Source organism: Carettochelys insculpta, chromosome 3 (genome assembly GCF_033958435.1).
Source record: "Carettochelys insculpta isolate YL-2023 chromosome 3, ASM3395843v1, whole genome shotgun sequence".
Taxonomy (NCBI): domain Eukaryota; kingdom Metazoa; phylum Chordata; order Testudines; family Carettochelyidae; genus Carettochelys; species Carettochelys insculpta.
In genome coordinates this window covers 193,084,214-193,106,114 of record NC_134139.1, presented here as the reverse complement: position 1 = coordinate 193,106,114, position 21,901 = coordinate 193,084,214, and the positions used below count along the sequence as shown (strand labels likewise).

The following is a 21,901-nucleotide window of genomic DNA, read 5'->3' as shown; positions in this document are numbered from 1 at the left end:
AAATGACAGGATTGACATCAAATGCTTTTATTAACAAGAGACGTAATAAAAACAAACAAAAGAGGCAAATCTCAAATACACTTTTAAGAATATTCAAAGCTGAACCGTGATCTAATTGCTCCAGACAGGGTGCTTCAAAAAGCGACGCTAAGATCAGTGGAAGGGTATAATGCTGTATTAGCTGAGATCACAGAATGAAATACAAATCTGCCTCCCTGCTGAGCCTTGAGAAAGAGACAAGCTTCAACAGGCTGGCTGAAACAAATGGCAAGAGAAGGAGCCAATGGCTCCTGGAAGAGCAACATTTGTTGTCTCTGGACTCTTTTCTAGGGACTGTGGACAAAGTGAATCCCTCTAAGGGTCTAGGTGTAGAGTAATGAGAAACGATATTAACAGCCTGGGGACCAAAGTAGTTGCCAAAGCTTCATTTGACAGAAAACAACAAAATATATTGTGGATTATGTTACTCTGGAGATTTTAGAGGAAGGAACAATTAAAATAAATATCATGACAGGCAACAGTTAATTCTTGGATAATTAAAGGTTCTTCTCACTCCCTCAGACTCGATCTCTTATCAGATTTACTGCACAATACTATGCACAGCACTAGTACACAGCAGTACACAAATAATAATGCATCTGTTACACTGTTGCTATGTCTACTCTACAGAGATCTTTTGAAAGAAGCACTTCCGGAAGACCTCTTCCAACAGAACTTCTTTCGAAAGAGTGCATCCACAAACAAGAAAGCGTCTCGAAAGATTGATCTGCTCTTTCGAAAGAGAGTGTCCACACATTTCCTGCTCTTTTGAAAGAACGGGCCAGGGATCGAAAAATCAGATGCCATGAGGACTGGTCTTTTGAAAAAAAGGGTCAGCGGTGCGTCTACATACATTGTCTTTCTAAAGAAGCATTTAAAAGAAGGTGCTCTTCCTGAAATGGGAGTGGAAAAGTGCTTTTGAAAGGAGTGCTGCATTCTTTCCATGTACTTTTGAAAGAATGTTTTTGTGCATAGATGCTCTGTGGGATCTTTCAAAAGAGCCCCCTTCTTTCGAAAAATCTGTTGAAAGAACTTGCTAGTGTAGACGCAGCCTGGATGTGGTGAAATGGACACAAGGGTTTATTTTGGGATATCTAAGGCTGACACAAATATATCGCTTTCAGTACAGCAATTTAGATGGGCAAATATTTATTTATTTATTCATTATTATGATTACCCTAAAGTTTTAATTAGGATTTCAAGGATTAGAATGATTTTTGCAAGATGCTACTTCTTTGTCACTAAGATATAGGGTGTTACAGTTAAGTTTTTGTAATACAGTTGAGGCTTGTTTACATGGGGAAATTCAGGAAAGAGAATCTGAATTAACTAAATGTATGAATTTCAAGTGAATTTGTTAAACTGCATTAGACCTTTATGTGGGCACTTGAATTAAAAATTAATTTAGTTTAATTTAGAGTGTGCCTGTAGAGGCAAGCCCTGACAAAGGCCATTCGCCACTATTAAAAGAATAGTATTGTCAAGTGATTAAAACTTATTCATGATTAATCACAAGATGAATTATGCTGTCAAACAATAATTGAGGGCCAACTATTTTAAACATTTTTGGATATTTGCCAGATTTTGAAATACATTAATTCACTTACAACACAAGGTATATAGTTCTCAGTTTATATTTCTTTTGATTACAAATAGTTGCACTGTAAAAAAATAAAAGAAGTAGTATTTTTCAGTTTATTTAATTCAAGCACCATAGTAATTTTGCTTTATCATAAATATTGAATTTACAAATTTAGAATTATGTATAAAAGTAGCTTCATTCAAAAATACAACAATGTAAACATTTTAGAGTCAAAAGTCCACTCATTCCTACTTCTTCTTCAGCCAATATATTAGACCTGAGGCAATGTGTGAGGAGGGCATGAGAGAGCACGTACCCCAAACTCTGTTTGTGGGAGGGACAAGGTGCTGGCCAGCAGCCAGTGGGGCCAGGGTCCCTGGGTGTCCAGGGAGACTAGTGAGAGGTCCTTGCTCTTGCAGCAGGAGAGACACCCGTCCCCATGCTCACCAGCAGTGGTGGAGGAAGTAGAGCAATGCAGCCCCACATCACTCTACTTTCCTGGTATGTCACACAGGGGAAGGAGCAGGACTTCCCCTTCACTCACTGATGGGAAGTGGAGTGATGTGACTGGGGAGCAGAGTGAGTTTGGGTCATGTTTCTCCACTTTCCCTGACACTGTTGGTGAGTGCTGGGTGGTGGGGCAGACCTGGTAATCCCCCAGGCTGCATCGGCTGGGGAAAGAGGTGGGATAGAGATGGTACAGATGGAGCAAGGGCCGGGGAGAGGAGAGACTAGGGCTGGAGGGAGATTGTCCCAGCTCTTCTGCAGGCTGGGGTGCGGTCACATAGCTGGTGGCCCCCCATGTTCCTCCTCACTAATCATCCCTGGCTCAGACAAACAAGTTTGGTTACATTTTGCAGGAGATAGTGCTGCCCACCTCTTGTTTACAGTGTCATCTGAAAGTGAGCACAGGCATTCACAGACCACTGTTGCAGCCGGTGGCACAAGATATGTATGTGGGACATGCGCTAAAGATTCATATGCCTCTTTATGCTTCAATCAGCATTCCAGAGGACATGCGTCCATGTTAACAATCCAAAGCAGTGCAGAGTGATGCATGTTAATTTTTATCATCTGAATCAGATGCCATAGGAGAGGGGTGATTTTTTTTTTGGTAGTTTCGGTTCTGTAGTCTCTGCATTGGAATATCGTTTTTTTTTAAGGCTTCTGAAAACTTGCTCCACATCTTGTCCCACTCAGATTTTAGATGACACTTCAGATCCTTAAACCTCCATCCAAGTGCTGTAGAAATCTTAAATTGGTACCTTCTTTGCATTTTGTCAAATCTGCATGAAAGTGCTTTTAAATGAATGACATCTGTTGAGTCATCATCAGAGATTGCTATAATATAAAATATACAGCAGAACATGAGTAAAATGCAGGAAACATGCTATACTCCCCCAAGGAGTTCATCCACATATTTAATTAACACATTATTTTTTAAACAAGTGTGATCAGCGTGTCCTCTAAAATGGTGGCTTTCCATTAAACCTTCCCTTTCCATAACATATCTGGCATGTAACAGAGAGGAAGCCGTGCTGGTCTATACACTATCAAAACAAAAAGCAGTCAGGTAGCACTTTAAAGACTAGCAAAACAGTTTATTAGGTGAGCTTTCTGTCCCACGAAAGCTCACCTAATAAACTATTTTGCTAGTCTTTAAAGTGCTACTTGACTGCTTTTCATTTTGATATCTGGCATGTAAGTACCTTGCAATACTGGCTACAAAAGTGCCAAGGGAATACCATTTTTTTACTTTTTGGTGGCACTCTAAATAAGAAATGGCAGCACTATGTCCTGTAACTGTAAACAAGAAGTAGGACTGAGTGGATTGTAGATGCTAAAGTTTTACATTGTTTTGGTTTTGCGTGCAGTTATGTACCAAAAAAGCCCCTCTACATTTGTAAGTTACACTTGATTAACTAATTGAAGTCCTTGCATGAGTTGAACCGAAAAATAGAATTCCTCTTATCATTTTTACAGTGCAAATATTTATAATAAAATAATAGAAAGTGAGCACTATACACTTTTTATTCTATGTTGTAATAAAAATCAACGTATTTGAAGAGGGAGGAAAACATCCAAATATTTAATACATTTCAATTGGTATTCTATTTTTTAACAATGTGACTAATCATGATTAATATGTTTTAGTTAATTGTGATTGACAGCCCTAAAATGTATACAAGTGAAAGGTATTATAACCTGTAACAGATACTGTGGCTTTCACATATCTCCTATTATTGGCTTTGGGAAGTTGTTACCAGCAAACCTTCAAGAACTGCTCTGCACATTTTACCCACCAGTGTTCAGTGCAAAGCAGATTATATCACTTATAATACTAATATAATGATTATAGTGATATAATGCTGATACAATAATAGCAGTACGCCAATCCAGCAGTGGCCAATACACGATGTTTTAAAAAAGGATGAATGAATGAATGAATAAATAAATAAATACATCCTGCCTCAAAAATACACTTGTGCAGTGTGATAAACACAGGTGGGACAGGAAGGGTCAAAGCCATCCTTGACCCCCTATGGCTACCTGCAAGCATCCTGAACCACCATATTTGATTATTTTCACTTTAGGGCAAGACATGCTCTCAGAGGTGGCCAAAACTAGCAGTTCAAGAGCCTGGTTCCAGTCCCTGGACTGTGCAGTTTTTCCCTATCTGTCTTTGATCCATTTAGCATTAACTGGTTTTTATTGCATAATTCTAACCCTTTGCCCCAAATTGCAAGTCCACAAGGCAGTCAAGCTCAGACTGGCCCCTGAGATGTGAAGTAAACAGAGCTGGGTCACAGGAATCAGCACCTTACAAGCGGTTGCGTGGCAGTGGTGCATCTTGCTGAGAAGTCAAGCCAGAGTGAGGGCAAGGGAGTGAATAGTCTGCCATTTCTTGGATGAGCTGTGTAGCTCTGTCTAGAAATTATGTCAGTGGGAATCCCAAGCCTACCATAGCTACAGTAGCCATTGAAGAGACAGGATGAGATTAAGCGGTTCTGCATGGTACCTCTGAAAGCCAGAACTATCCTGAGGCAGAGGCTTAATTTCTGTGCCCTAGGCTGAGCTTTAAGATGGCTCTGCCCTGCACTCACTTGCCACATTTTCTCTTTTAAAAGAGAGTGAATGTATGTGCCTGTCACTGCAGAGCAAGCATCCAGTACCAGCTTGTCACCCCACCGATTCACTCCTGCATTTGCTTGACTGGATGCAGCCACACTGAAATTTGTGCTCTGGACTCTGTGTCAGCTCCATGACCATTTGGTTGTAAAGGCACAATTAAGTATTTGTAACCTGTGGCTTGAAACGTGAATTTCTGCTCAGTGTCTTTCAGAGCACAACAGCTATGTAGTATCAAACCCTAGCAACCAGCTGTGGCAACAGGATGTGACTCTCACTGCTACGTAACAAAAAACAAACAGCAGGAGAACAGCTATGACCCAAAAGGGCTCCGCCTGTAGAAGCAAAAATCTCCTTCCCGTGACTGTATCTCAAGCCCAAAACACAGTAGCTATGAGTAACTTCTTTAAGAGGAAAGACATCAACAGCATTACTTGTGCCTCTGCAGTAAAGGAACAGTACATTTTGTACTTTCCATAGGCCCTGTAAACGGTTTAACAGAAATGGCTGATGGCATCCCTCTATTTACAGCACGTCTCTGATTGTACCTGAAAAACATAACTGATTTCCAAGACTGTCTCCTTTTAAAAAAAGCAAGGATTTACTTTCACAAATGTTAAACGTTTTCTCATCACAGAGAAGGTGGAAGAGGCAGCTGCAGACATGCTCCCAACTTCTCAAAGGGGGTTAAAAGAAAAAGTTCCTGTTAAGAAGCAAAACAGGAAGGGGTTGCAGAGTGGATTTTCCTTTCATCTGCTTTTTCTCATTTTTGGCTTCTCAGAATGTAAACACCAACCAGACAGCCTGTTTTCCAGCACCTGAATGCTTTTGCAGTTTTGTCAGACTGTTTCAGATGGGGAGAGAGATTTCTCTGTCTTGTGCACAGATTCTGCCTTCTTTTACAATAGTGTGAATCTGATCTCACTTCCATGACTTCAGTGAAGTCACACTGGACATATAAGGGTGCAAGGGTAAACAGAATTTGGCCTTAATAATCCAAAATTTTCAGACTCAACATCCAGAAATTGCTATCCCAATTTAGAAAAACAAAAAACTTAAACAAACAAAAATATAGAAAAGAGGCAAGCTATCCTGGAAAAGCAATTTGGTCCTGAACTAAAGTGACTTTGCTCCTTCTGAAAAGAAAAGGACCAGAATGTTGTGTTCTGTCAAAATTCTTGGCTTTGTGATAATCTCCTGCTGCGTGTACTTTATGCAGTAGGCTACTGGAATCAGCCAGCCCTCAGGAAAACAGATCATCATTAAAAGAAAATTTTTAACACTTAAAAGGTACAGAATGCTATTTGCACTTCTCTGAACTGCTGCCTTGCAAAGAAATACAACTCTCAGATTTGCTTAAAAGGGCCAGTATTTGGGTCTGGAAAGGGATTTTATACCAAGAATTTTTTTATCAATATAATTTGGTAAGTATTTGAGGTCTGGGGGTTAGAAAAAAATAGAATGTTCCAGTGAAAAGTTCTCTTTCCCCTTGCAATAGCAGACATGCCATTTATATGGCAGCTGTAGCTGTCCATTGCACATGCAGTCTGAAAGTTCTGTTCCACATCATCGGATTTTCCATCTGTTATTCCAGAAAACACAAACATACACAATCAAAACAAAGAAACACTTACAATCCAACAGCAATGGCAGCTACAACTGGACCTGCACAATCAGGTTCTGGAATATGAACAACCTTGTCAAAGTTGGGAGGGGAGGGAGGTTTGTGTATGAGATATTGCATGTTCAAACGTGGCCCTTTTTCCGGTGGCCCTCTTCCTCTGCCCAATGGAAAAAAACAGCCGTCATGCAGCACGTTAAAAACTAACAAAATAATTTATTCAGTGATGAGCTCTCGTGGGATAGACCCACTTCTTCAGATCTATAGAATTTTCAGTACAGACCCAGTTATATAGCACAGACATCCAAAAATTTTTCAATAAAAACTGATAAATACATAGAAGTGAATGAAGGGGATGTAGTTGATTTGTCAGTTTTTATTACAATATTTTTAGACCTCTGTGCTATAAAACTGGATCTATACTGGAAATTCTACAGAACTGATGAAGTGAGTCCATCCCACGAAAGCTCATCACCAAATAAATCTTTTTGTTAATCTTTAAAGTGCTACGTTTCTGCTGTTTTCTTGTGTTACAATACAGACTAACACTGTTACTATTCTGCCAGATGAGGAAGAGCACCTTTTTCCAAAAGATTATTTAAAAAAGCGTGTGTGGACACGCTGTGGGCCCTTCTTTCGAAAGAGCAGTCCTTGTGGTGCTGGATTTTTCGATCCCTGGCCCATTCTTTTGAAAGAGCAGGAGCTGTGTGGGCACCCTCTATCGAAAGAGTGGATCTATCTTTCAGTCTGCTTTTTTGTGTGTGGATCTGATCTTTTCAAAGACGTTTTTCCAGATCTCTCTTCTGGAAGAACTTCTTTCGAACGATCGCTGTAGTACAGACACAGCCACTGTGTCTTTTTCCTTACAATGCCATACACTAAGGCCGAATCTTGAATTTACCCCTGTAGCCAGACATGAACCCCCCATTTGGCCTTTTCTTCCTCTTCCCCCACTGGGAGAGACAGAGAGAGAAATAAGCAGGGGAGACAGGCAGCCTTTGATGTCCTGGGAACACAGGTGTGCTGTCTCGCCCAGCCTCTCTACTACACACAAAAACCAGACAGTGGATGGGCTAGCTAATGGCCGCCCTTCTGGCTGATCTCAGTAATTGACACGCCTTGATCACTTCCCCAGCTTTGATCACTTCCCCAGGAAGATTGGGGAACCCCCGCCCATCACCTCCAAAGGTGCCCAATTGTCCACAATTCACAGGTGCAAATTGAGCCTTGCATCTTCCCTGGGAAACCTGGGGTTCAAACATATTCCTCCCAATTGGCCACTTGAGACCAGGAAGAAGCGTACGTGACAAAAGCAGTATAAAGGGGCTTGGCAGACCAACTCCCCACTTTGAGTTTCAATCACCTATACCTGCTGGCCAGGTCTGGAATTAACTCCAGAGACTGGGGACGCCTGGTTCGTATCTACTTCCTCCCAAGGGATTGAGAGAATCTGGGTCACACTGGATCTAGGAAGCAGGGGTAAGAATTACACCTGTATTAAACTTCTTTCCTATAGGAATTGAGGGGAAGACTCTGGTTCCACCAGGTCTAAGAGGCAGGGGTGAAAATCACACCTGCAACTTGCCTTTTTTGTGTACACATAACTTGTATTAGTTTAAGCTAGCTAGTTTGTCTAAAACTTTTCTTAAGTCAAATTGTGTTGTTTCCCCTCTAAAAACCGCGGGTACTAGCTGTTTTGGGCTATAAACTGCTAAAACCATTATCCTGTCACTCAAACCGCGGAAAGCCCTTACCTTATCTTTAAAATGAGTTTACCCCTTTGATCTATTAGAACACTGCGATCCTCCACTATCTTTTACATAGAACTGTAGAAAATTATTATCTTGCCTATCAAACCACAGGGGGTCCTTACCTTACCTTAACTGGCAAGCTGCGGTCAGCAATTACCTTCTGTAAATATTAGTAACCACAAGAAAAATCATCATCCTGTCACTCACTCAGCGGCCATCTTGGTTTCATTCATAAATTGAGCGGTCAGTTTAAAACCCCCTTTTACACGCGGCAGCCGCTTCTGTTGTAAAATCGCTGCCAGCGGTTTCCTATTAACTGTTAGCAAAGTTATAAACAAAAATTCACTATTGTGGTACTTTGATCACTTGTCTTAGTTATATTGTTTCCATCTTTGTATAAATAAAAAGGTAACTGTTAAAGTCTCTCTCTAAGTGTAATTTTCCTCTTGCTGCTGTACCCGAACTAAACACAAACCAAAGAACCCAGCCTGCCCTGGCTGCTTAGCATAGCTGCTGGTGTAGCATCACCCCCCCTGCACCTTCTTGCCTCACCAGACCTTTAGCTGGCACCTGGGCATTGGCTCACAACCCCTTAAAGTCATTGTTGTAATTGGTCTTACTTATTTTCTAGCAGTCAGCATTTTCACATCTGGGGCATTGCTTGCTAGTCTGCCTATAGATACATGCAACATTCAGTGGTATAAAAGGCAGATAAATCAGATGGGTTAAAGCAGTAGTTTGTCCATAGTTCAGGACCTGTGATGCAAGTACACCGAAAGGTGTTTTGGAAACATCTACAGACCTGGGAACATGCACACACACAGCCGGAGCAACTTTATGGGGTTGATCTTGTTCCCACTGAAGTAAGAGGCCAAACTCTCTGACTTCAGCTGCAGCAGGAAGAGATCTTGTGTCTATCATACCATTAACTCAATGTTTTTTATAAAACTATTTAAAAATGACAAAGATGTTTACTTATTTTTCAGCCACTTGATGCAACTGTCTGTTTTTACTTCTACGATAATAGAAAGAGTGCAATATAAAACACATCAAGCTCGAAGGCTACGTCTATAATACAGCAGTCATGCAAAAGAAGTTCTTTTGAAAGCTCTCTTCAGAAGAAACTTCTTTGGAAAGATTGTGATCACACACTAAAAAGCAGGTAAAAAAATCGATCTGCTCTTTTGACAGAGAGTGGCCACACCTCAGTCGTTCTTTTGAAAAAGAACAGACCAAGAAACACTGCAGATTGAAAAATACGGCACCATGGAGGACTGGTCTTTCGAAAAAAGGGCCCCCGGGGCATCTACACACTTTTTTTCTTGAATAATCTTTCAGGAAAAGGTGCTCTTCTTCATCCATAAGCAGAAGAGGTCGCTGGAAAAAGTGCTGCATTCTTCCAATTTAATATTGAAAGAAGGTATTTTTTGTGTAGATGCTCCACTGGATTTTTTGAAAGAGCACAGGCTTTTTCAAAAAAACTTGCTAGTGTAGATGTAGCCTAAGTGTGATCCACATTTCATCTTTCCTCAAAGGAGCTGTTAGCATCATGTGGCCATTACCAAGAGAACATTCTAAACATGCAATATTTAAAAATAGGGTGACCACATTTCCCTATGCTGAATACAGGACACCTGGTAAAATTTCTCATATTCAAGCAAATTCAGTGGCAATCAATCAGAAATATGCAGTACAAATGCTCAAATTAACATCAAATTGCCTGTGTCCCTGTTAAAAAGAAATAATGCTTAGTGGATTCTTTTTATTTACATACTTATCTTTAGGGCTTTAGGGTTTACATGGGGAGAGGTGACACACACTCAGTCCTGTACATCTTTCTCACACAGCAGGGGTGACCGAACAACCCTCCTTCCTTTGCCTGGAGCTCTCTGCTCCCTATGCCTAGCTGGACCTTTGGGACAGACCCTACTTGCCCGGTACCTGGTGCCACATTTTCCTGAGGCAACCTGTGTGTGTGTGGGTGGGGAGAGCCACAGAGTCACATGCCTCCCTTGATTTCTGAGAGGGTTCATACCAGTATGTGGGCCAGCAGCAGCCTTTCAGCACCATGCAGGAGGGAAGGGACAAGAGCTGCTTCCAGCTGCAGGGGAGGAGTTGGGAAGGAAGGGATGACCTGGCCTGTGTCTTTGCAGAGCTCACCTCTTGCCCTAACACCGCTCCCTTGTGGCCAGAAGTGTCTTGTCCCTTCCTACCCACACCATGCCGAAAGCCGTCTCCTCTGCTGCTGCCCAGTGACACAACCCAGCTGTCTCCTGTAGCTACTGTACCGACTGGAAGGAGCTAAGCCCTATGGCTGCATTGGACACCTGTGCCCTGGGAATCTGACTGCAGGAGATGGCAATAGAAATGGTTCACTGGGTAGGATGGCTTGGAGCGGGGGGAGAGGAGGGGCAAAGCAGAGAGAATATCCTGAGAGGGGGAGCACCCAAACGTCCAATGAGTGTGCAGCAGAGAGCCACTAGCTGGCACCTGCCCACACTCACCAGTCACTGCAGCTCATGGTGTGCAGCCAGTGCCGGCAGGAAACAGGAAGGGGTATAGGTCCTGCTGGATGAAAACCAGCCTACATTGGGGGCTGGGCTGACTCAGAAGCAGGGGAGTGACTGGCTCTTGTATTACACTTTGGCCGAACTTGCACACTTATTCCCATTGTTGACCGCTGCCCCTCACTACTTGCTGCTGGTGGGCAGGTGGCTGGTGAGCAGGGATCGGGCCTCCCGCAGGACCCATCAGTGTGGATGGAGGGTCGGGGGCAGAAAATATGGGACAAGTTGTCTGTTTCATTTATTTATTTATTTATTTATTTTTAAAGCCAGGATTACTGCAAGAGCACTTAAGTACAGGTCTCTCCCTTTAAACATGCAACATCTGGTCACTCTATTTATAAATAAACTGCCATTCTGAAGTATAGGGATTTTATTTCACTAAGGACGTGCTCCCACAAGCAGCTGATAGCCTCTTGCAAGTTAAGTGTTCTCAGGTATCATTAACTTCCTTGGAGTCACTCGAATGATTGGGCTTTCCAGTGTAGTTACCTTAAAAGTGTGTCTTTAAAATAGCAACTCAGAGCCCCAGGTTTACGGACTCTCAAAGTTCCTAGAACAAATTCCCACACTCAGCAGGTGAACATTTATTCTTCCTAATTACACCACTGCTCAGACCAAAATCTCAACCTGGCATGACGGTGGGCTCCTCCCTATTCAAGTGTCATCACCAGTAATAAAATGTTGCTGCCTCGCATACCCTCATGGAGTCCCACAAGCATTCATTAAGGTTCCATGAGTGAGACTGAGGCCATATACTGAAGACCTGGTCTTATTGAGAATTTGACCTGAGAACTCCTTAGCACTGCTGCTGATGTATGAGAAGGAAAAGAATGCAAGCTGACTTTCTGATTCCTGGAGGAACTTTCAGAGCCTGCAGTCCAGGGGGAATAACCCTCCTCCCACTTTTCAGTTGGAAAGTGAGTGAGTCTGATGCGAATCATAGTGAGACAAAGTGAGGAACTCCAGGGTTCCACTTTCCCACAGTCACTTTGCAGAGAAGAACTGCATTCAAGCTTTTTTTTTTTTTAAACTGATTGCCCCGTTTAATCTGCATTCAGTGTACAATTCATCTCCATTTGACAACTAAATTACAGTCCTCCCCAGATTCTCTATAGAAATATATGGTGCCTGATCACTTTTGTAGATGAACATACATCTTCACCGCCAAACTCAAATGACACTCCTTGGCCAGTCAATTACTGGGTTTCTATAAAAGGTGTCTCAGATCTCCTTTGCCTATAGAGTGCACACCTTAACTCTGTGAGAGGCATATATTATAGTCTTAACTAGCAAGTGATAATGAGCAGACAAGAAAAAAAAAAGGACAGAAAAGAAGTCTGTAATAGCTAGAGCTAGCAATCATTAGGTTTACAGAGGGGAAAATAACATGCTACCAGGCCAACATATTTTTTATGAATAATGGATAAGGCAGTCAAGGACAATTATATCATAGAAACATAATATATATGCACAATTAGAAAAACAGCTTTGTGCAAAAGGACATAATACATTGAAAAGGAAATACCAGCCAATATGCCATCCTGAAATAAAATACAGTCACTATTGTGTTAGTTGGCAAAATTTAAATACAGAATTTGAAAGCAAGCAAAATGTTCTTTAATTCCATTTTTTAGCACAGTCCAGGCTCAGTCTGCTTAGGAAAATACTGCAAGGCAAAATCAGCAGCTGCATTAATTTGCTGATGATTGAGAGAAAAATGAAAGTTATCCTGGTGGGTTTTTTTTTTAAATCCCTCCCTTCTTGCTACTCTAACTTACTAATAATATGAAAGTACCAATTTATTCCTATCAAGGATATGAGGCATACAAATTGAAAAATCAATGTAATGGAAAAAAAAAAGATTATCATGCACTGTTTAGAATCAATCAGCTAGAAACAGACGGCAGGGATATGTAAAGGTGGAGACATGAGGTTTACAAATGTACATATTACATCTATTCTAAGCTAAAGAAGTGTTTGCTTAAGATAAAAACTCCTGGTTTAAACATGCAGACTGAGTTTTATTTTTATCTAACATTGTCTTTCCAATTTTTCAATAAAAATTTGCCAATTGACTTTTGTCCTTTAAAAAAGGCCCCAAATAATGCATTTATAATTGTCAACCTCTCCTTCTCCCTCACTGTCACATGTGGCATGTAACAAAGATTTCAGTGCTGAAGGGGTTACTATAGTCTGAATAAGTTATTGGTATGATGTTTCAGCATCATTCACAGGGAAGCTTATGGTTTACTCTCGCCTGAAGGATAAAGATTAGTATTATGTAATAGATTCCCTTTAAAATATTGATAGTAGTAGTTCTATCATATGGTCTGGATCACTACTGCTAGTTTTGTTTTAAGCTTAGAATTTTCAGTGATGGAAAACCTTCTTCAGCCAAAACAGGCCATTACGGATCAGAAATAATTACACTGTACGTGTCTGGTGTGTAACAAATGGATCTGAGTCTCAGTTTGAAAATACATTCAAAGGAGGTGAAAAGAATGGCTACTGGCTCTGTGACAGGAGATTCAATCTTCATAAACCTGCAAGAAAGGGGAAGAAAAAAGCGACACAAATGCGCCCTACAAAAGAACAGACCAGATCACAGCTGGAAGGAAGGCAAACCTTTTAATCAGGTCCTTGAAATACAAGCTGCAGGAAGCTAGAACATTTTGGTGGACTTCAAACTCTTTGCCTTCAACAATAATTTTCAGGTCTGTAAACTCTTTCGCTCTGCGTTGCTGGTTCAACTCCTTCAACATTTCTGCAGAACAGAGAAGACAGACAGTGCCAGGGTTCCCATTAAGAGTTTTTATTTATTTTTTTTCTTGTAAAGAAGTAGAGAAATAGGAAACACTTGATATTGTTTGTTGGCAAGACTGGCTCAACACTGACAATCAAAGAAATAATAAACAAAATGGGTATTAAAAAATAAGCAGGAACCAGTGGGTCTAAATAATTAAAAATAATCCTAAATTTGGAAGGATTAAAAACAAAAATTTGAGAAAATCAAGCATCAGCAAATCAGACACACAGATAACAACACATTATCACAGAAAAGTTAAAAATAATTTGTTATAACAGAATGTGAGAACTATGTAATTTTTCTCCAAATGCAAATAACTTTTGAATGTATTAGAATAACTCTAAGCAAAACCATGGCATTTTGATGTAACATGAACTGGCTGTGTGTCATCAGAGTAAAACCACACACCCCGAAAAAACAGCATATCCTAAACTCAAGCATATTAAGAATGTCTGAAACTTCTCCATAAACAAAATACAATAGCCTTAATTGTAAGTATTTTGTTGCACTATCTCGTATTAAAGTTTAGCCAAGATTACCAATGCAGTTCATTAAATATCATTTCAACATAGGTGGCAATTTAGTATGATAAAAGATTAACTTAACAACATTTTTATGACACGCAGAGAGCAAATGACTGGCTTTTTTACTATTTCCATTTTTTTTTACACTCAGAGGATTTTTTTCCCATTTCAGAATTTTTAATTTGTAGTTTTTGATGGCTTCATTTACAGCAACAATTGACTTTCACACATCACAAGATATTCACAATGACAAAAATAACAGCTGAAAGTACTTCTGTCCTACAGTAAGCACCTACCTTGCATGATGCCTCCTGTCACACAGCCTCTCGGTACTGAGAGAATGAAATCACAGCATGCCACATGTCTTCATATGTGAATGTGAACTATTAAACAACCTAGATGTTCTACACGCTTGTTGGATCATTTAGGTGAAAGCCTTTCACTAAGGTTGTAGACCAGAATGACAGACAGGACAAATAACGTACAGTTAAGTTAAGAGTATGTAGTGGGGTTGAAGACAGAGATCAAGAAGATAAAACTAACTTTACTATTAATGTTACACACACACACACGTACAAACACACACGTGTCTGAAATAGGTCAACATTGTCATTTCCTCAATCACATAAAACACTTTGCAAATCTATTTTCAGATATGTCTTTATATCTAAAGGGTCTCTAATTCTTACTTATATGTAAGCCCCCTTTGCAGCATAAAGGGATCTAAAAGGGGGTATGATTCTACGTCCATTATACTGCAGTGATCTAGAGGGGCCTTACTGTAAAAGAGAATCAGGATCAAATATTCTTTTCCTATAGTTCTGTTTCTCCTGCCTCCAACATAAAATTCATCTCGCAAGTGTCATTTAGAGAAGTCTTAGTGCTTTAATAACAAACAAGCATGCAAATACTCAACTCCCACATTAAAACGCAAACTGAAATTCAACTAAACCCCATCATCTGTGATGAACATTTTTCAGGACTAAGTAAATAAATGTCACCTTGCACATTTATAGCTAGTTAATGGAAACACAGTAGTGTCTGAAAGGCTAATTACTATGTGCAGAAATGGGTCAGCATCCTCTGGAGAGTAAGCAGATCATTAGAAAGGGCACTGAAATAACAGTACGCTTGTGTCAGAACCATAATAGAGGAAAATAAACCACTCAGTCCTGTGGGTTTTACACCATGGACTATTTTTAGCACATTCTTTTGAACTAAAACTTAATACTATTGGCTCAAGCAAATGCAAAACTTAAATGGGGATGAAAGTGATCTCTCTTACCTAGAGAAGCTTTAAGGTTTTGCTTGTAAACATTTGATGACGGCCTCTAGAACAATGTTCTGCAACCAGTGTACTGCAACACACTGGTGTGCTGTGAAGTGGCACTGAGTGTACCTCAGAGCCACATACCAGGAGTGCCATCCGCTGCTCTGCACATGCACCCCACTGTGTGGGCAGTGTGGTCAGTGGGGCAGTGGGAGTGGTGCTGACAGCTCTGGTGAACCACCGGCATCGAGTGAGAGTGGGAAGAGGGGATGCCTGGCTCTGGGGAAGGGGTGAGGGATTGGGCTAGAGCAGGCAGCTGGGGGTGCCTGGTTCTGAGGGGGTGGGGGGGGATTGGGTTTTTTTTTTTATATATATATATATATATATATATATATATAGGGTGTGTTGTAAAATTATAAGAACTCCTGAAGTGTGCCACGAGGTGACAAAGGTTGCTGAGCGCTGCTCTAGAACATGGGCCAAAGTCTGAGTCAGGCCTGAACTCTGCGGCTGCCTCTACACATGCGTCTTTCTCTGGAAAGGGCATGGTAATGAGCAGCCTGGAAGATGCTAATGAGATGCGGATGTAAACTTCCTGCAACTTATTAGCATAGGGCCACGTGATTCGGAAGCTCTCCCGGACTCCAAAATAGCGGTGAAGATGTGTGGTCTGCGGGGATCTCCCAGAAGAAAACCCTCCTTCCAGAAGCCCCTCTTCCTTCTGGGTTTCCTTCCAGGAAATCCCCGCAGACTTCTTCCAGACTCTGAATCACATGGTCAAATGCTAACGAGTTGTGGGAAATTTACAACCGTGCCTCATTCGCATCTTGTGGGCTGCTCATTGCTGTGTAGACGCAGCCTGTAAGTCTTGTTTAGTCAAAACACTCATTGAAAGCAGCAATGAGTGTTTTGCCTGATGAGGGCTTAAGAGCCTGAGGTCTTTGGTGTCACAAGAACATCTTTAGATGCCATTTTTAGTTAAACGTCCAGGGATTTTGTTATTTTAAATTTCTCCTTTCTCATCATATCTACACCCCTTTTTCTAGATCTCTGTCTTGGGGCATCTCTTCCTCTCTCATGTTCAGTATCTGCATTTTCCTCAGACTAATTTGCTGTCCTTTTATATATTAAAGATGGCTCCTCCATATGTTTTTTGATTCTGCCTCATCTCCTATACATTTCATCCATGTCTTCTGTATTTTCTTTTCAAATTTCCTCATCTAATTTCCTTTTCTCCCTTCTCTGTAATTCTATGTCCTTAATCAAAGCCCCTTTCTGTTCCCCAGTAAGCATATCTACATATCCCACCTATTCAAAATCTTCCACATATGAGACCCTGGTAATGAGAGAGGAGATGGATCCTTTGAGTTTGGGCCAGCTTTTCCTTTAGTACAGTCAGACAGAATAAAGCTTACAAAAGGTCAGTGTGAGGCACTCCAACACAATTTAATCCCTTGGGACAAGCATTAAAATTTTGGAAAGATATGGGGGCTGTAGGTAGAGCAGCTATACAGGTGGACCTTTGGCCCTTCTTTAGACTGAATGAGTGGGTGGCAATACCACTGTGAACATGCTGGGATGGAAGGTGTGTGGGAACCGGCAGAAGTACATACACCTATGATAGATTAAAGACAACAGTGAGCAGAGTCACTGGATCCATGACTATGGCCAAGAATTTCTTCATCATAGGATTCAGAACTACTACTAGTGAGTCTGTGGAGGAACTACTCCCCATGTTTGAAATGGGTGTTCTTCGTTTTGAGGCCCTACACAATATTACTTGGCTTTCCAGAACACTTGTCAATTGTATCCAACTGTAGCTATTAGGCACATGATCTACATTGTTTGCAATGATGTGCAGTGTACTGCGTGGATTCATTAAGGGATGCAAATCACAAAGCACAGGTCTACAGCAATGGTTTGGTTTGGCTCCAAACAACACAAACTGGAGAAGACCCTGAGAAGAAACAAAGGGACTTGTATTTTGCCACTGCAACTTTGACACTATAATTCCCTCTCCCTCGCCCCTCAAGCTGCCCTTTTTGTTACATAGCTCAGTTTCTGAACCTAAGTGAGATGAGGCAGGGAGGAAAGAGGAGGGAGAAAGAATGCAGTCAGGAAGCTCCATTGATTCATTGATCTTCCTTGTTGAGCCCCCCCTTTGTATTACTAAATAACTTGCAGGCATTAGTGTTGAACACAAGGTTATATCAGAATGTATCCTTATTGTCAGTATATTTGTAATGCTCATACTGTGCTTAGCCAGGCATTAATGATTTATGAGGACTCAGGATCAGTTGCAAAACAAATTTTTTTACCAGGTAATAATGCCTGCCAATGCATTGCACACTGCAGTCCTGGCAGTGAAAAATGATCTGAGTTTTCCTCCGCTTCTCTCTTTTGGAGTGCCTGTTTTCATCTTTTCCTCCTAAAAGTGGGATTCCCTAAAAGAATCCTAAAGAAGACCAGCAGGATATCTGTTATTATTCATTTATTCTTTTGGTTTCTTTGTTTTTAAAGAGGAAGTTTTTCCTTCTCAATGCCTCTCCTTCCTCCTTCCTTTTTAAAGGGACACACTTCTATGCACAGTGCAATGACAGCTGGAGAAAGAGAAGAAAAGACATATCCTCATTGCTACTGGGAGGTTCAACTGCAGCATGTGCAAATACAGCAGCATAGTCATGGTGTCACAGGCGGTGATTAGGGTAGTCGTGGGCAGGGCCATGGGTAGGCTTCTATTTGGTTGGCTAACTCGTGCTGACTTGGTGGCTACACACTATTTTTAGCAAGCTATTTCAAACCTGACTTGAGTATGCCAACATGTGCAGTCATACCTCCCAACTGCAGTGTCGACATACCCAGTGTTGGTGGTCCCAGTACTTTCTTCTTTCAATTACTCCATAGCCAATATACTCAATTCACAAGCCAAAGACTTTCTTCCTATGTGCCCACTCACTATGACACTAAGCTGGGTCATTTCTATTGCTTGCATCATTATTAATGCTAAAGATCCTAAAGCCAGAACATGGTCAAAAACTGATGATGCGGGATAAAGAACAGAATCCAGCTTGCTCTGCTATAGCTGCCTGGGCTCTGTTGCTGGACCAACGGCAGTAAAGCCAAAAAGGGGTACAGATTTAAAATGCTGCCTCCAGGAAGTTCCAGCTCCACAAAGTTTGGTATAAGAGATGCTTTGTCACTTTACTATTAACAGTCTTCACAACAATGCTAGAGGGTACTTTAAACATAGTCAAATCGAGTTCCCCAGGGAAAGAGAGGCAGGCACAGAATATTGGAAGGGACTCTGCTGAGGTCATACAGTAAGTCAGTAAGTAAGTGATACAGTAAGTCAGTAGCAGAGTCAGGAACAGAATTCTGCAACTTGGATTCACAGTTTCCAACTCTATCCACTAGAGAAAACTTCCTTCCCATGCAACTAGGAAAATACAACCTAAGCCAAGAAAGCCCAATAATCACACTGTATTTAGGACCAAAAGTATTTGTGTTCTACTGCAGAAGAGCCAGCAAAGGGAGCAAAAGCAAACTAATGAATTCTATTCCAAACTACCCATCATTCTTGGCAGTCACTTGATAACAAGCAGGACATCTTCATGTCACCCTCCTATTTGTGAGTCCGTTGATAGCTGATCAGCCCAATTTTGGAACTGCAGATTTTATCACAGAAGAGGCAGGTATTAGCAGCCAGCAAAGTTACTTGCTACCCACATTTAGATTGTATTTCAAAACAGTGGGGACTGGCTACACAATCCATTTGTAATAACGAATTAATTAGTTTACCTTAAACTCTGAAAGGCTCCACTTACTGCAAAGCTGACAGCAGGAACTAATGAACTTTTGTAATAGTTGGATAGTTGGGAGTCAGCCTAAGCAGCAGTAATTAAAAGCTGGCTTGGAAAAAAGTGATCCATTTCAAAATTACCAAAAGTAATTAGTGGTACATTACTGATTATTCCTGGGTGAAGTGTGCAAGAGATACAGAGAGCTTGGTGATTTAAAAAAAAAAAAGAGAAGAAAATCCAAAGAATTATGAATTTTTGGCCTGACAAAACAGAGGCTGCCACATTGACCAATGTTGTCCCCACACCTGCACATTACTGCACAACATGGTATGTTTTGGACAATCTGAGAAATTCATTTAGGTACATTAGAGCTGCTTCTTTCAAGTCGCTCCACTGGAAAACAGATTATGTATGGCTCTTTCTAAAGGCAATACACAGAATCACAGCCAGCTATGTGGGAGGATATTGCAAGAGGTCTCACATTTTGTGAGCATCTTTTGTCAGACCATTTGTCAACCTCACACTGACATCATGAACACACAAAAACAGTGAAAAGAATGGGGCACACTGTGCTGAATGGATCATTTCCTTCGGCAATGGTGTTCATACACGGACTGGTTTAGCTGTGTAGATAACCTTCACCTCTATGCCTAGGTGCTCTATTAGACAAATCCAACAGACGTTCCAAGGCCTCCCTGGCTATGCAGGTGTTAAGGCCATTTTCTATTCCAAGGCAACACTTGAGACTGCACACCTGTCTATGACACTGTGCATTCGATGATGATCTGACATGGGGATTACTAATTTCCCACTTGACGGATGGAAAAGATTCTGCATGATGTGAAGACAAAAATATCTCTTTGGATAACACCTTTCTGCATAGAAGTCAGGGAAAGGAAAGGGCCCATCACTCTCTTCTGCCTCCCACAAAACAATAGGCGGGGGAGTAGGACAAGTGACTTTCCAATAACAGAGGGCAAGAGAGGGTTCCCGCTCATTGTCCTGAGATCCTGACATGAGTCTGAATTCTAGGTAATTATTTTATGCTTTTTTGCAACTAAAACTCACCCTCAGCCTGCACCTGAAATTTGTTCATCTCTATTCTTGCTGTCATTCAGGGTAATGCCCCCGCATGGGCAGGAGGAACGGAAGAGAGGGAGTGATAAAAGAAAGCAGAGAATCATTCACAAACTTCTTCCTCCCCTGTGTGCATGTCTACTGGAGTTCATTGCGACCTACCCACAGAAGACTCAACTTCCTCCCAAATAGTCATTTTGCTGCAGAACTGGGATTTTAGGTCATAGTCGCCCCAGTGCAGATTGGTTTCTGGTCAGTGTTATGAGCAGCTCACTTTCATAAGGCCCTACATCAGACAAACTGAACAATAAAGAAAACCCACCACACCCCGTAGTGAGGAACCAAAGCTCCAAACACAAGGCTCACTGACTGTATTTCTGTTAATCTAGTATTGTGGACAACTTTCAATATATAGTTTGAAAAAGAAAGCAATAAGCTACCTTCTGGAAAGCGTGAGATCATTTTAAAATTCAACATTGAACAGATTGTCACATAAGAGCATTTCCTTCAAAAGACACTACATTTCTAGTCTGTGATTTTCCCATTTTCAATGTGTTAGTGATGATGAGATGCCTCCTGGTACTAAATGGGTTATCCATTATTTATATATGGCCAAATCCAGCCTGTGTTCCCCATATGAGTAATGGCCACTGAAGTTCGGGGGATTACTAGTCATCTAAAGATGAAGCTGAGCAAGCCTAGGCCTGTAATTAATCTTCTTCAAGTAATTCAAAACTCCGGAATGCTAAAATATCATTTCCCCCCATCCCCCAACATTTGCAGTTCATTGTCATCATCTTAGCTGACATTAGGATGGACTCTGAGGACAGAGACTTCCTCATACATTGGGCAGGCAACCTTTTCCATTACTATACCAAGGAGATAAGTCTAGTGTATTATTTTAACACTTTTCGTTTTACATCAAGAGATGTAAAAGAGCTAAGTATGTGATTGCAGAAAAGTCATTTAAAATGTATTATTGCAGAAATCACAGCTGCCATAATGCATGCTTTAAAATAGCATAAAAAGCAGTTTGTTTGGTATTCAGAGCCCACATAAGAAGCCAAAGTTCAGCTATCTTGACTCAGATGTTCTTAGAGTAAAATCCTCTACCGTGCAGAATTGGTAGAGAAGACACAATGCCCGAGACTTTGTGAGTGCTGGGGATTGCCAATCTCTCTAAGGAAAACCTTAATTGACTTGGGAAATTAAGTGGTTTTCCTCTACCCAAGGGATCTTTGCAAGCTGCCAATGTGGCCATCTCTTTAGAATGCAACATGCCACTGTAACCCACAGATCTTCTGGGTGTGTCGTACTGTTCCATCTAGGGGCACTGAGATCACTTACAGGGAGACTGAGTAGTCTATGCTAGAGCCTTAACTAACTGGCTTTTGGCTCATGTGATAGGGGTACACAATCTAAGCTCCAAAAAACACCAGGGAGAGGGACAGCTCAGTGGTTTGAGCGTTGGCCTGCTAAATCCAGAGTTGTGAGCTCAGTCCTTGAGGAGGTCATCTATGGAAATACTGAAAATAGATTAAAACAAACTATCAGGCATGGTGAGAGGTCCTGCTGCAGAGGACTGGTGGATGTGATGACTTTCAAGATCCCTTCCAGCTCTATGAGCTAGGTGTATCTCACCTGTGGACAACAGGGGGTTGTTGGTTTTACATTACTATTTCATGTAGCACTATAATTTGGTTTCCAGTTAGACTGGTCTCTTCTCCAGTGACAA

General features: G+C 41.2%; 1 protein-coding gene across 3 annotated transcripts in view; it reads right to left on the bottom strand.

Annotated features, from left to right (window-relative positions):
* The window catches only part of KLHL29 (kelch like family member 29), a 607,456-nt gene that overhangs the window by 91,926 nt on the left and 493,629 nt on the right, over positions 1-21,901 (bottom strand). For all 3 annotated transcript variants that reach the window (XM_074991331.1, XM_074991330.1, XM_074991329.1), the window contains one exon: positions 13,315-13,453. In XM_074991331.1, coding sequence (XP_074847432.1) covers positions 13,315-13,453 — 139 coding nt within the window. The remainder of the gene's footprint in view (positions 1-13,314; positions 13,454-21,901) is intronic.